General features: G+C 45.9%; 1 protein-coding gene across 1 annotated transcript in view; it reads right to left on the reverse strand.

Annotated features, from left to right (window-relative positions):
* Nucleotides 1–14,898, reverse strand: part of LOC119374570 (type 1 phosphatidylinositol 4,5-bisphosphate 4-phosphatase) — a 64,997-nt gene that overhangs the window by 25,922 nt on the left and 24,177 nt on the right. Inside the window, exon 5 of the mRNA XM_037644735.2 lies at nt 10,991–11,040. Coding sequence (XP_037500663.1) covers nt 10,991–11,040 — 50 coding nt within the window. The remainder of the gene's footprint in view (nt 1–10,990; nt 11,041–14,898) is intronic.

Below are 14,898 nucleotides of genomic sequence, written 5' to 3' on the forward strand. Positions count from 1 at the left end.
AGGTGGGCTACTCACACACCATGAATTTTACACTGGAGCCTTTGTGAGTTCTGCACATCAATCAATGAGGACATTTGTACAGGTGGTGTTCAGAAAGTTTGAGGCCAGACTGCCAGCCAAGCACATGCGGAAAGTTGGTCTGAAGTCGACTGTATATGCTTGTGTGAGTGAAAACTCCACATCGCAAGAAGTATTTCTCATGTTGCACAGTACATACGGTGTCAGAATTTTATGTCAGTCGAACCAAACAATCAGAACAAGCACTTCTGAACATATACCCATGCTTCAGGCATTGTTCAAGGGACACTAAGCAGAAGAATTTCTCTTGTATTAGTAAATTGCCTTTCCAAAATACCAAAAGCAGTACTCTTGCCAAGACATTTGGAAAGCCAGAAAACATTCAAAAAGAAAATATGGTATTGATCCGATTGTAATGACTTTTTATCCAAATTTTCAACACTTGAAGTTGACCCTTGCGGTTTAGTCCAATACTAGCAAAAAAGAAAAAAAGAGAAAAAAAATCCGGCAGATCCCACACACTGTGGGAATCGATGTAATGCGCAGCAGCCAACAAAGAGCTGCATACATCGCCTTGTTTGAGCCAAATCAAATCATTCATGCCATGGCATCTAGTTCACCATATATCGCATGATTGCCATGCACGCACACATGCACAATCTGGTATATACCATGCTTATGAAACGTATATTCTGGTATATAGAATGGATGACCTGTCATTTATGTTCACGCACTCGTGTCATGCCATACACTTTATTGGTATATATCCAGCAGTTAACAAAACGGCCGGAAGCGCACCATGACAGTGTCATGTAAATCATACCATACATGACATGCATGTCATGGTTTTCATGTTACCACCTCTCACTTACGTTCTTCGTACAGTCCCGTCGCGCATTACCAATTTCGGTGTACAGTAAAAGCTCGTTAATTCGAATTCCACGGGAACGCTGAGCAATTTCGAATTAAACAAAATTCGAAATAATGAAAGTGAGCAAAAATGGGTGGATTTCGGGGGTGGGGGCACGAAAAATATTTATTGGCCAAAAAAGTCGGTGATGACCATCTGCTTCTTTTCTCTGAATGCCACAGCTGCGGCTCTCTGTTCCAGCGCGCGGACGCGGCGCAGGGAATCCTCTTCACCCTCTTCAAAGCTGAAGAAGAGACGCGCCACATTAAGTGCCTCCATCACCGCAGAAGCTGACGGGCGCACAGGCGCTTCGTCATCTTCGTCTTCCTCACCTTCTGGCTCTTCAGCAACAGGCTGCGCACCGGCTACTTGAGCGGTAATGTCCTCATCAGTCAGGGCACCACACACCGATGCACTGGTGTCAACTTCAACATAATCGGCAAAACGTACGCCCCAAAGAGTGTCGCGCAATGCCACTGGCATGAGCTCCTCAGCCCCGTCCACGTCGACGTCACAACTATCCTGCGCACTTCCAGCTGCAAATCCACTGTGGCGGAAACAGTTTGCGATTGTGGTCGCGGTCACCTGTTCCCATGCGCGCACCAACATGTGCATGGCAGTGAGCAGCGTAATGCCGAAGTCCTTCCTGTCGCCCGCGCACAAAATCATTCTCTCCAGCATGTGACGCCTATAAAAGCACTTGATGTTCCTTATCACACCCTGGTCCATTGGCTGTAGGGCCGCAGTCGTATTTGCTGGAAGGAACACTAACTTTGTTGCTCTCAGCTCAACGTCGACTTTGTGCGCCGAACAGTTGTCGACGACAAGAAGAACGCGTCTGCCGCCCAGTTCCATTCGCCTGTCGAATTTCAGTAGCCACTTCCTGAATAGGTCACCTGTCATCCAGGCTTTCTTGTTTGCGGCGTACTCCGTCGGCAGTGACCGAATGTTTTTGAAGCACCGTGGCTTGAGTGCTTTGCCGATCACAAAAAGGGGGACCTTTTCCGTACCGGTCATATTTGCGGCGACCAGAACAGTGACACGCTCTTTGCTGCGCTTGCCACCGGCACAGCTGTCTCCCTTGTAGGTGATCGTCTTGTCTGGCTGCAACTTGAAAAATAACGCTGTCTCGTCAGCGTTAAACACATCCTGTGGTGAGTAGCTCTCCAAGTACTGCTGCAGGGTGTCGCTTCTCCAAGTAGCGCATGTTTCGGCGTCCACTTCCTTTGCCTCGCCGGATAACGTGTGGAATACGAGATTGTGCCGCTCCTTGAAACGATGAAACCATCCCTCGGAGGCGACAAAGTCTTCAATGTCCAAGCGCAGGGCGAAATCGGCTGCCTTGGCCATGATGATAGGGCCGCTCAATGCGATACTCTGGGCTCTCATTTCTTTAACCCAGATAATCAAAGCTGACTCCAGTTCCGGGAACTTCGCTGTCCTCAGCCTTTTTCGACTGGCGCCAAAATCCTCGGCTTCATAGGCGTTTTCAATGGCCGTCCTGTTGCGTATGTAGGTTGACAACGTGCTCGGAGGTATGCCGTACTTCCTTGCAATTTCGTATTTGCTCGAGTTCCCTTGGTCAACCTCTCGCAAAATCTCCACCTTCTCCTTGACAGTCTTCGCGCAGTAGTTTCCCCGCGGCATCTTGCAACTTCGATGCGGAATAAGACGGCTTGACGGCGTGAATGAACAACGTGCTCGAGGAACAAAGTGACGCTGCCGGGTGCGGCCTAGGACTGCTAGGACTACTCCGCCGACTCCTCAGTGTCCCGCGGGTCCCGCGTATACAAGTGGCGCCAGGCGCTGAGATAGCGGGAGGGCTACGGAAAAAAAAAATTGCTCCCTGGATTTCGGAGGCCATACTTTGCTCGCCCTTTGCTCGGAGGCCACTTGAAGCTCGAAAAAACCAGTCGTGCCACCTATCGTTCGGCCGTAAAAGCTTCCACTAGTGTTTGACGATGATGACGCTCGGCGGCGCGCGCTTCGAATTATCCGTAGAGGCGGCAATTTCTGTTCGAATTAACGAATCGTTTTACACATGGTCTCCTATGCACTGCGGACCGGACTGCGGCGACCATTTCGAATTATCCAAAATTTCAAATTAATGAGGTGTGAATTAACGAGCTTTCACTGTATATCAATCCAGCGAAACGGCCGCGAACGCACCATGAGCGTGGCATGTAAATCACGACATACATGACATGGTTTTCATGTTACCACCTGTTATTCCTTTTCTTCACACACTCACATCATGCAATACCAATTTTGGTGTATATCAATCCAGCGAAAAGGCCACGAGTGCACCATGAGCATCGCATATAAATCATGTCGTACATGTCATACATGTCATGATTTTCATGTTACCACCTCTCGTTTACGTTCGTTGTACAGTCGCGTCGCGCAATACCAATTTTGGTGTATATCAACTAGCGTAACGGCTGCGAATGCACCATGAGCGTGGCATGTAAATCATGACATGCATGTCATGGTTTTCATGTTACCACCTGTTATCCACGTTCTTCATATAGTAACATCACGCAATACCAATTTTGGTGTATATCAATCTAGCGAAACGGCCACGAGTGCGCCATGAGCATGGCAAGTAAATCATGTACGTTCGTCGCACAGTCGCATCATGTAATACCAATTTTGGTGAATATCTAGCGAAACGGCCGCGAATGCACCATGAGCGTGGCGAGCGCCTCCTCTATTTTTCTGTGCCTGGGCGAACGAGCGGAGCGCAATGGGAACCGACCGTCGGTGTTAGTGCAGCATTTAGCCACCGGGCGCCGCCACCGTAGTAGACCCGCCGATGCATCGTCACTCGCGGAAACGAATGCCCTGGCTTCATTCGAAGCTGCTATATGGTTCAGTTTTCGGCTGTATTCGCGTTGTTTAAAGTATAATGAAAACTTGTAAACTGGAATCATGAAGCACTTGTCGTCCTGGGCAACCAGCCCATTTCGAAGACATGTGTCTTTCGTGGCTATATTTGATCGAGCCGCTCGCGCGTCGTCTGCTAGCCCGATACCAGAGCGCATGCCAGTGATGCGCAAAAATTTATTTTTTCACCGTTACATTCGTTTGACTGAGAGTCGGTTTTTGACTGAAAGTCTATTTTCGAAAGCAGCATTTGCCAAGAGCTAATACTGAAAGCTTGGGCGCTTAAAGTTCCCCTATGCGTGCTACCGTCAACTTTTGCAGCACACTATACGCAAGCCTGGAGTTCATGCGCTAAATATCATGAAATGTCACTAGACTGCTTCCAGGGATATACGTGATCACCCGTTCCCTTAGTAAAGCTTTTGAGAATTACATTTGTTGCTACCGGGAGAAAGCAACAGCTGGTGCCATAAAAAGAGGAACTATGCCAAGTGATTCCACTATTTCAGAGCTTAAACCAGTTAAATCGTGGTGGTACGAAAACCAAACAAAAACAGCTACATATGCCGCGCGCTTCCTGCAACACTGACCGATGCGTGTGAACAGACACTGTCCAAGTATAAAGTCGTAGTGCCGACTCTCTAATATAATAATAATATCTGGGGTTTAACGTCCCAAAACCACGATATGATTATGAGAGACACCGTAGTGGAGGGCTCCGGAAATTTCGACCACCTGGGGTTCTTTAACGTGCACCTAAATCTAAGTACATGGGCCTCAAACATTTTCGCCTCCACCGAAAATGCAGCCGCCGCGGCCGGGATTCGATCCCGCGACCTTCGGGTCAGCAGTCGGGCGCCATAACCACTAGACCACCGTGGCGGGGCGTAGTGCCGACTCTCAACTTGAGCCAATGTCAAAGGCGTGAAAAATGGCGCGGCCTGTTGTCAGTTGCTTGAGCTCGTCTTTGTATGTGTCGACTGATTGTTGTAGCCTCAGTATCTGGCTCCTCAGGTGTCTTTCTTTTCTCTTCCATTTGCCCTTTTCGGTAGTGAGCAAAGTATAGAGGCCGAATGGCTGTCGATCTGGACGCTTTTGTCGCATGGGGCAGCCTGCTCAGCCTTGTGCACTCATTTATTGTAACACTGTACATAATGATTGTCGGTTGTTTCGCCGGTAGCGCATGTGTTGTCCATGGGCTCCGATCCTTCGGCTTCGGGACCTTATGTCAGCGCTGCATGCACATGGCGGCGATCGCGAGGCAGAGTTACTACTGGTACTACATGCATTGGTTGATTGTTCGGACGCAACACGGACACGTTTGGGGATACTTGCCATGCTTGGTTCAGTTGTTACCTTGGGCTGCAAACGTGAAGAGTAGTCCGCAAAGAGTGACGCTACTGCATCTTTCTTAAGCCGCCGCTTCTTATATTCTATGAAATCTTCGCGTCGTAAACGACGGCTGCATATTGTAGTGTAGTTTGAAGATGTATTAGGAGACCAATTATCCCGCCTAATTACTGCAAGCCACCTCTACCGAACACCAGCGGCAGCTGGAATTTCATGGAACGACAGCCGAACAGTACATTAAGGCGAAAGCCTTAGATGCCTCATCAAACGCGAAAATTGACTGTCGGCGGCGTCAGCATCAGTGATGCAAAAAATAAGTACGTGATGACGTCATGGATCATAAAAGCTTGTGACATCATCGTGACGTCACATAACATGACGTCATCATGTTACATCTTCACTTGGTCAAAATGGCCCGATCACGGAGGCAGTGCATGCCTCCGGTGATGCGCAGAAAGCTTGCACTGCCCCCGATCCTTGAGGCTGTAAGCAAACCACCTTAGGCGCAGAAATATTTCGGAGGGAGGCAGGGAATGTTCAATACATTGACTGGAAGAAAAAGAAGAAGATGGCTATCGCCTTTCAGTCGTCTTAGATGAATGATTGTATAAGGGACCGTGTGAGATTTTTTTTTCTTTGTCAATAAAGGGAAATAAAAAAAAAGAATCGTGATTTCTTTCAGTTCCATTTGCAGAGTGGACCACAACAGTATGACATACTAAGGCATTGGGGCGGTTGCAATAGCCTGAAATAGAAAATAAAACGCAAATACTATCAAACTCGAGTGCAAGTATCGAACCGGCAGCACGTACTGACAGACTGCCTGCGGAATATGTACAGTGGGGATGGATAGACACGCGAACATGCAGCATCTGCATTCTTTGCTGCTTCGCATTTATTTTCAAGTGGTTATACACCAGAGCACGCCTGTCTTGCACCCAGGCTGCTGACGAGCCGAGCGGATACTCTCGCACCCAGACGCCGGGCTGACCGGGGCTGCCAAGGCGCGCGCGGGCTGCACCAAGTAAACAGGGCAAGCTGCAGTTCTGAGGCTTTAAAGTGCGAAAAAGTACCCGTTCACGCCGCTTCAGCATATAAGAGCTCGTGTGGGCACTACTGCATCGTCTTTGGATGCCAAAACAAGCTGCGCAACAAGAGGATATTAGCGTTGTCTGTGACGATTACGACGTGCCATGGAAATAGTGCCGGTGCGGTGTTTTCAGCTTTGCCGCGAGGGGATAACTGTGATTCAAGCAAAAAAACTAGGAGCCGAGTGAAAATGCGCGAGTAAGTACACTAACAGCGTGTATTCTGCAGTGTGATGCACACCTATTTCATTTTGCGAACCTAATTTGCGTGACACGCAACTGGGTTGAAGGCAGGCGTGAGCTTTGTGTGGGTGTGCACTTCATACCTTTGAGCGTTTCCTTTGACGAAAATCTAGTGCAAGGTAGTGCTTTCAAGCACAAGCAATCAGCATGCTTTGCCACTTTCAACGCAGTATTAAGCTTTAGCGCTTTTGATGGCATCCACGCCTTCGAGATTTCGTCTTCAAAAGGTAATAAATGGCACGGTGCTCCTCAACAGCTGGCCAGAATTTCGTGCTTTCATTTCAGTGTTTCATGTCCCCAAATTTGGACACGAGGCATCCAGCAGCACATAATACATATATTGGCACGTTAGTAAACAGTACTCGCGCCAGTGTCCTTTACGTCACAGGCGTAGCTAACCGGCTTGACTAAGAGTAGCACAGTTTCACTTGTAAAGCACCATCGTTACAAGAATACAATAGCGCAGGTAGCTTCCAAAAGGGATCGCTGAACGATACTTCAGGTTATACTCTCTGATAGCACGCTTTTGTGAGCAAGACGCATTATTGTAAGAGTGCCCGTGAAACAAAAATTACGTTCCGCGAAACTACCCGTAAAGCGTACTCTAATTATTACGCGATGCATGCTGAAATTTTATTATTTATTTACAGATACTGCAATCACCATTTGGTGATTGATGAGCTTTCACAAAACTTTGTGCGCTACTTGTAATGTGGGGCAACAAAACATCGTTTCACTCTTTCGCGAGCTGCACTGCAATTACGATTCACGCGTACTACAGCGAGGACGTTTTTTTTTACAAATGTAACAGCGTACGTATCTGACGAGGTTGCTTCCGCAGCCCACTCAGCACGTACTGTATACATTGTGGACTTGCATGAGGAAGATGTCCTTGATGTTCCAATAAAATCAGCGAAAATGTCCAGGCTAGAAAAGACGCGAAACACGCTCTACAGCGGGCTGAGTTTCGGAAGTTTCACGTTTGCTCTGTGTAGAGTCTGCTGGCGTGGCAGCCCGCGCGTGTTGTTTCGTTGCGTGTGCGATAGATTGCGCGACGCGCGATGCAAATATGGCGATGCGCATGGAATTCGCTGTGTTCTGGTCTATAGCCTGAATGATTGATGAAAAGGCGATGTCATCCATGACACAATAAAAGACCATCTAGCACCTTTTTATTGCCACCATGGTTAGAGCGTGATGAAATCAGCGCACCGCTATTTTCGCGTTTCTTACCATCCCCCTGTACCTGTGAAAGCTTGCAAGAAGCACAAATGCAATTAAACTCTGATGCAAACACGAATTTGTGAGCTTCGTGATACGCGCGGCCGTTCAGCGCCAGATTCCCGTAGTCTACTTGCACAGCGCCACCACGTGGCAGCGGCGAGCAGACGCAGAGCGCGCGCTCGACGGCTCGAGAAGAAAGTTCGCCCAGGCACTGAAAAATAGAGGAGGCGCTGGCGTGGCATGTAAATCATGACATGCATGTCATGGTTTTTATGTTAGTACCTATTATTCACGTTTTTCATACAGTCACATCGCGCAATACCAATTTTGGTGTATATCAATCTAGCGAAACGGCCGTGAGTGCTCCATGAGCGTGGCATGTAAATCATGTCGTACATGACATGCATGTCGTGATTTTCATGTTACCACATGTCTGTTACGTTCATCATACAGAAATGTCTCGTCATACCAGTTTTCATATATATCCATTCATTTAAACGGCTGCTAGCGCCCCCCAACCATGTCATGTAAATCATGCTGCACATGACATGCGTGTCATGATTTGCATGTTAGGACTTGTCATTATGTTTGTCATGAACTCTTGTCACGCCATACCATTTTTGGTATATATGAAATTAATGGAACGACCGCAAGAGCCCCAAGGGTGGTATGTAAATCATGCTGTTCATGACATGCGTGTCATGATTTTCATGTTCTGACCTGTCATTTATGTTCGTAATACGGTCATGTTATGCCATACCAATTTTGGTATAAATCCGATTAACGTAACGGCCAGGAGAGCACAAAGTCGTAGGCGGCTAGATAGATAGATAGACAGATAGATATGCTCAAAGTCGCAGAAGTTCTCTAGGAAATGCTTCACATTTAAAAAAAAGAAACACTGCACCCAATCTGATTGCAAACCTTCAGTTTCAGCGGTTTCATTATACACGTCGGCAACATGTGGACTCATCAAAATCAGAATCCATCACAAGGTATAAATTTTTTTGTTTGTTATGTTTGGGTATTCCCTCCTCCCTGTGCCAGTGGTGCTAGTGCTTTCAGTGAGGTGCAGTGCTGATTCTGACCAAGAATTTGTGTTTGCTTGTTGTTTTTGGAATAATGGCTATGTGTAGTGCTGAGTACATGTCGCTTCAAACAAAAAGCCATTTTTATGGCAGAAGAGCTTGCAAATTATGAAGCCAAGAGGCTGCCTGATATCAATGAATCCACAAGGTGAGGGTGGTGGAAAGAGAAAGTGACACTCTGCAAGTGAAACTGAAGATAGTATCATATGGCAAGTGGACAGAGAACTTTGCCGAGTAGTTGACCTCTGACGAAGACAAGTGAAGCAACCTCTCAGCTCGCAAAGTGGACTTTTGTGGCTGTGATATCGTATAAACATACTGTTTTTCTGCCGTAACGCCTTGTGTAATGTTTGTGTGTTTTTTTTTCCCCTCATGAACAGAGTGAACTTGCCGCTCGCATTAAAAGATAGTAAAAAATACAGTACAGGTGGTAACGCCGCTGTGAGGTTGCTTCATCAACTCGCCATGGCGTCACAAATTTCAATGGCATCTGTAAGGACCTACATCAGTCGTTCTGAAATGGGGGTGCGCAGACCCCAAAGGGTCTACAAAGCCATTTTTAGGGGTCCGTGAAACCCATCCTTGAAAAAGAAAACGCGTTTTTTGGAGGCACACTGTGTCCCGTAACAGCGGCCCCTTCTGATTTTTGGTATGCTTCACCGCCGCATGACACTTTTGCATTGCGGCAGAGCTGCCTTATGTTTCCCCTTCTCCATGAGCTTTTGTTGCACTTTTCTACGACATATGTATGCGAGCCTACTTTTTCTAGGCTTGCATATTTGAAGAGCAAACATAGCTAAAAACTGGTACAATGTGGCTGCAGACCTCACAGCTTATGGACAAGCTGCTGAGATCAAATTGGCTTGACACTTTAGTTTGACAAGGGAGAAATAAAAGGCACCTATTTCACCCTGCATGTGATTCCCCCCCACCTCTTTTCTCTCACTGCAAGAGGTCCCCGAAACATCCATGGCTAAGAACCACTCACCTACATAATTTTCTCATGGTAAAAATGAATTGCAATGCCAATGTGGCCAAAGTACAAAAGAAACATTTCAAACTTACTTAAGGTGTCACAGTGAAATTCAGGCGTTTTTACATCAGCACATGGGTAGTGACTGCTCTGATACAACCTTTGCTTTCTTTTAGAGCCCACCTGCACATTGGTTCATGAGCCTACACTGCTGCCTGATCTTTCAAGCCATTGTATGGTTTGCAGTGGCTTTCAGTAATGCCTTGGTCATGATCGGCCCTTGCAACTTGCTCTACACTCTACGGTACCTCATACTTGCATGAGCTTCATAACTATGCATTATACAGTCGAACCCACTTATAACAATACCGCTTTTAACAATATATCAGTTATAACAATGAGAAACTGCGGCACCATCAACTTTTGTATGTTTTCTATGGTGAAATAACCCGCTTACAGCAATGCCCGCACGCTGCATTATTGGTTATAACAATTAATGAATTCTGGCTGTTGAATGTCCATGCTGAAAGGTAATGGAACTCGAAGTCCTTGATAAGAAAGAAGAAAACGAGAAATTCAAGCTGCTGAGCCCCCGCCCACAACACCGTCCCCCAACGCCCCTTCAGATTCACAATATGCTTCACCACATAGTGTTGCGGCATTGTGGCAAAGCTGACTTTTGAAATCCGCTACGGCGCGGGAGCGGCGGTGGCTTCTGTTAATGCACTTTCAGACATGCAATTCGAGTAAAAAGTTGAAGCTTTGAAGAGTTTCAGCGTCCGAAACTTCAGACGTTGTCATACATTGGCTCTATAGGGCTTGTGGCAGTCCCCTGAAAGCATTCGAATTTTCAGGCATGTTCGAAAAATCGGCAGCTTTGTCATCCTTATCACCGATGCCTGTTGGCATATCCCGTCCGATGTTATAGTTTTCTCACTACAGCCTGCTGTCTCCCTATTTTGCTTTTTTTTTCGTGCTGCCCGTTCAAAGTAATTATCGGTTATAACAATGAAATTTTCATTGCACTTGAGTATTGTTATACGTGGGTTTGACTGTATTGCCTACCACTTGGTGAGAGCCTATTTTATACAAGCCCTCAAAATTTTTATGATTTGATCCAAGATTGCTCTAGCCTATCTCTTCCATCCATGAACACTGATGTTGATAATTACTTGATAATCATAAGAACAATCAACAAAAGATTCACTACCATTTTCCACAATGTCTGCAGCGAAAACGAGATGATGGTGCTGTGTCAACCTGCACATGAAACAGAATAAATAAAGTCTACAACATGCATCCATTCAAATATCTGTAATCAATATGCCATTAAATGATGCACGTATATCCAAAAGTGGTTACGTCATCTGCTTCAAAATTAAAGGAACAGGCTGTGAATGAAAGTTCCAGCAACACCAAGGAAGCTTCAGCAGTACTATGGTTTACAACTCAATAATGACATATGAAAAATAAATAAGAAAAAATAAAAAGGGCTTAATCATTGTAAATGGTTATTGCATATCCCTGTGGGTGACAAAGTCTCTAGCTACACAGCAAAAATATTTTCCAACAGCTCCAAAATTGTTTGCACAAAAAAATTTTTGTTGTATTAAGATCTCCTATACTACTGCCTAAAGGCCCTAGGACAGTGCAAATATGTGTATTTAGTACAGGTATGCCACTTTCATGGCAATAAATAAATAAATAAATAAATAAATAAATAAATAAATAAATAAATAAATAAAATAAAAATAAATACTAGACAAGGGTCGACAGAACACTGCCTTGTCCTTACCGCGCTTTATTGTGCCCCTTTACTACTTTTTCAGCCACGAATCCACATAGTACCAAGCTTAAATACAAATGTGTTTCCAATTTATTTATTAGCTTAGTGAATATACTTTTAATAGTTGCCATGATAGCACAATGGCCTTAGTCGGATGGGTCATTTGAGGAGGCTGACATCACATTTGGATGGAAAGTTCAAGATATAAAGTTCAAGATGGAAGGTCAAGATATAATAGATAAGATTCACAGATGAATTTTTTAATTTTTCACTTGATGTGCTGGAAATTGTGGAGTTGAGCCGTTGTCAAGTCATGCCAGCTTAGTAGAAATCCTCAGACTAGCACCAAGAGTTGCACCTTAGTCTCCAAAATGTGCTATGAAGTATATATTGAGGAACTATGACAGACGTTTATTTGCATCATTACAATGTGGCCGTGCTCTGGCAAAAAGTGAAAATCAATTCACTCGACAGCACTTAACAAGGATTACACCAAGATAAGAACTTAAAACAACGGTACAATACAAGTGATTAAAAATTCAAAACAACATCACATGTTATTCGCAATGCCCATAGACTGTCGCGCCACCGAGCGGAATTCAGGAGCGTCCTCTCGAGGAGGGTTAGTAGACGACAAAATGGCGGCACTATGCAGTCGCTCCCTTGTTCGGCTGTGCTAGCCTCAGTGTTAACGCGTTGGCAAGAAAGGAACACTACGACTTTGCATGTTCCCTGCATCAGTGAACAAACCGGGCCCTCCGTGACCCGATAATCTGATTCGTTCTTGCGAGACGCGAAGTTTTCGTGAAAATATGTGGCAACTCGCGCTTTCAATGCTAGCCTACAGTGTACACATACTATCAGCTTCGCGAGGCTTTCTGTAACCACGTAGGTAAGTTAATTGTTATCGTCTGACATTCAGTTGAAGCTCACCCATGAGTCCCATAACACTGTACGCGGGAGGGAGGTCGCTCGGGCTCGTGATGTGCTCATGTATAACTGAGCGATCTCAAGTTGGCGATACATTAAAATAGGGCCTCTATCCTTTGTCAGCAAAGCGCTGTTGCGAATCGTGCGAACGACGTTTCAATCATTCGAGGACGCGTCTGCTCGACGCCTTTCGTGGAGCGAACGCTTTCCATCCACGCCGTCTTTCGCCAGTGTGTTGGGTTTCATAGCCACCGCTGCGCGGCTTGTTTTTGTACGTTTGTTGATAGGTGGCAGCACACTGCAAGCAATTTGCTTGTTGACCGGTCTGAGAGCAAAACGTTCTCCGCACCCAGACGTCTCTAATTGTAAACTTGGTGACTCGGAGTGGTCGAAGTCGTTCGGCGGAGGAAATTCTTTAGATTGCTTTCTGCAGTGATGTTGAAAGAAACCATCTTGACGATGAGGATTTTTCACTGGACGTAGAAGACTGTGAAAGCAACGAGAGTGACAGCGACGATGAACCACCAGCTGCTAACTCACGAGGAGCGAGTTGCACTTCACGTCCCCTCGTGCGTTAATGTTCTTTCACGCTCGTAAGTCACTTTGATTGTATTTAATGTATAATATCCTTGAGCGAGGTCAAAATAAAAGCATAGTTCCTCTTGTGCATTGCAAGTATCACAATTATTGTGGATATTATGGAGCGCCGCATGCCGCCAACACGCTCGAGCTCGACCAGCGAAGCGCAATGGTTAGAGCGATAGAACGTGCAGTCACGGCCACAATCCACGCCTCTGGGCGAACTTCTTCGACGTTGCGAAAAGCATACGTGTGCATTCTTTTCGATATTCATGTTTCGATCGTGCTGATCGAACCTGCAACATGCGAGTGAAGTACACACGGCTAGAGTCTCAGCATGGCTGTGACACAAGCGCTACTGAATGGCATGTTAAATGCTTGTGTTCCGTTGAAGACGTAACTCCGCTTTTCCGACTGCGCAAGTAATGACGACGGGGTATTATCACAGAACACTTTTATGTTTGCAAGCCATCATCACGCGCAGCAGCGATGGCGCTACTCGCTGGCGGCCTACTACTGCGGCAAATCCGTCAGGCAGGCTCGGTACGTACTACCTCGGAGTGCCGTTCAGCTCATACGTCAATTCTAGTTCATGCAGGTTTATGTAGCACGCTTAGGAATTCGCAAAGCATCGTTATGCACGGTAACGGAACTGAAATATAACCTTTCACTACGCAGCAAATAATTAGGTGGCGAGTACTTAGCACTTTCCATGGTTTGGGAAAGTATTTTAGTCTCATATCCATTTCAGCGCAGCTCATGACTTCATCCGGTGAAAGTGGCACGGTCCGTACATCCGCACGTCCCATCTGTTCCTATGCTAACAAACGGGTTGACCCTCCTCCTGGCACCATCTTGAAAAGCATGGCGCGCCACCTATAGTTCGTGGGCATTGCGAATACAATGTAATACAAAATGAACCAACCTTACAGTAAGCTACCAAAAATTTAGAAATACAACATCAATGCACAATTCAGCACACTTTAGGGACAGGCATATTGAAATAAATCCTAGTCTCAGGATTCTTGTTACGCAAATAGGACTTCCTTTCTACTTTGTCAGAATTTTGAAGTTTAAAGAAGTAGTTGCAATTTATTACTGCACAATTCATTATCTAAATGGCACTTTAAGTTTTTTTTAGTACCCATTCTATTCCTCTGACTGACCACTGGTTGTCAGTATTACGTATCATTAGCCAGCCTCTTCAATTTGTTACATCTACACACTCCTTTTGCCATGTCCGGCAGTTGCAAACATAAGAGAAGTAGGGTGCAAGACATGCTTATTAATGTGCAAGGACCTTAACCCTTTCGCTGTCACTGACGTATCGGTATCTTCTCCATTGTGCGTTCAAAAATTCGAGCCGAAGTGCAAAGCTGGTGTGATTTAGCGTGGTTCTACTGGTTGTGCCATCTGTAGAATCTTTCTAGAAGCATGTTTTTTTTTTTTTTTGCCCCTCGCTGTGTTGGTATGTGTACTGAAGAGTAAGAAGCGACCTCGCCCACCCTTCTTTGTTGGGGGGCATGGTGGCTCTAGTGCGGGGCTGAGCGACCATGTGGCGTGCGTGCGATTACGGGCACAAGGGTTGCTCTGCCATCTTCTACAGGTTGGCAGGGTTTATTTTTTTTTATTTTTTTTTGTATTCTGTTGGTGTGTCCGCTACAAGTGAAGTTCACGGGCGCACGCCATTGCCTCTCCAATAGACTGAAACATGACTCGACCACCGCTTTCGCTCGTTAGCCGCAGCCTCGCTTGCTGCTAACAGCAGCAAACAAGGCTGTTGTATTCCCTTTTCATCCCTATCTGTCATTCTAACTTCATAA

Source organism: Rhipicephalus sanguineus, chromosome 1 (genome assembly GCF_013339695.2).
Source record: "Rhipicephalus sanguineus isolate Rsan-2018 chromosome 1, BIME_Rsan_1.4, whole genome shotgun sequence".
Taxonomy (NCBI): domain Eukaryota; kingdom Metazoa; phylum Arthropoda; class Arachnida; order Ixodida; family Ixodidae; genus Rhipicephalus; species Rhipicephalus sanguineus.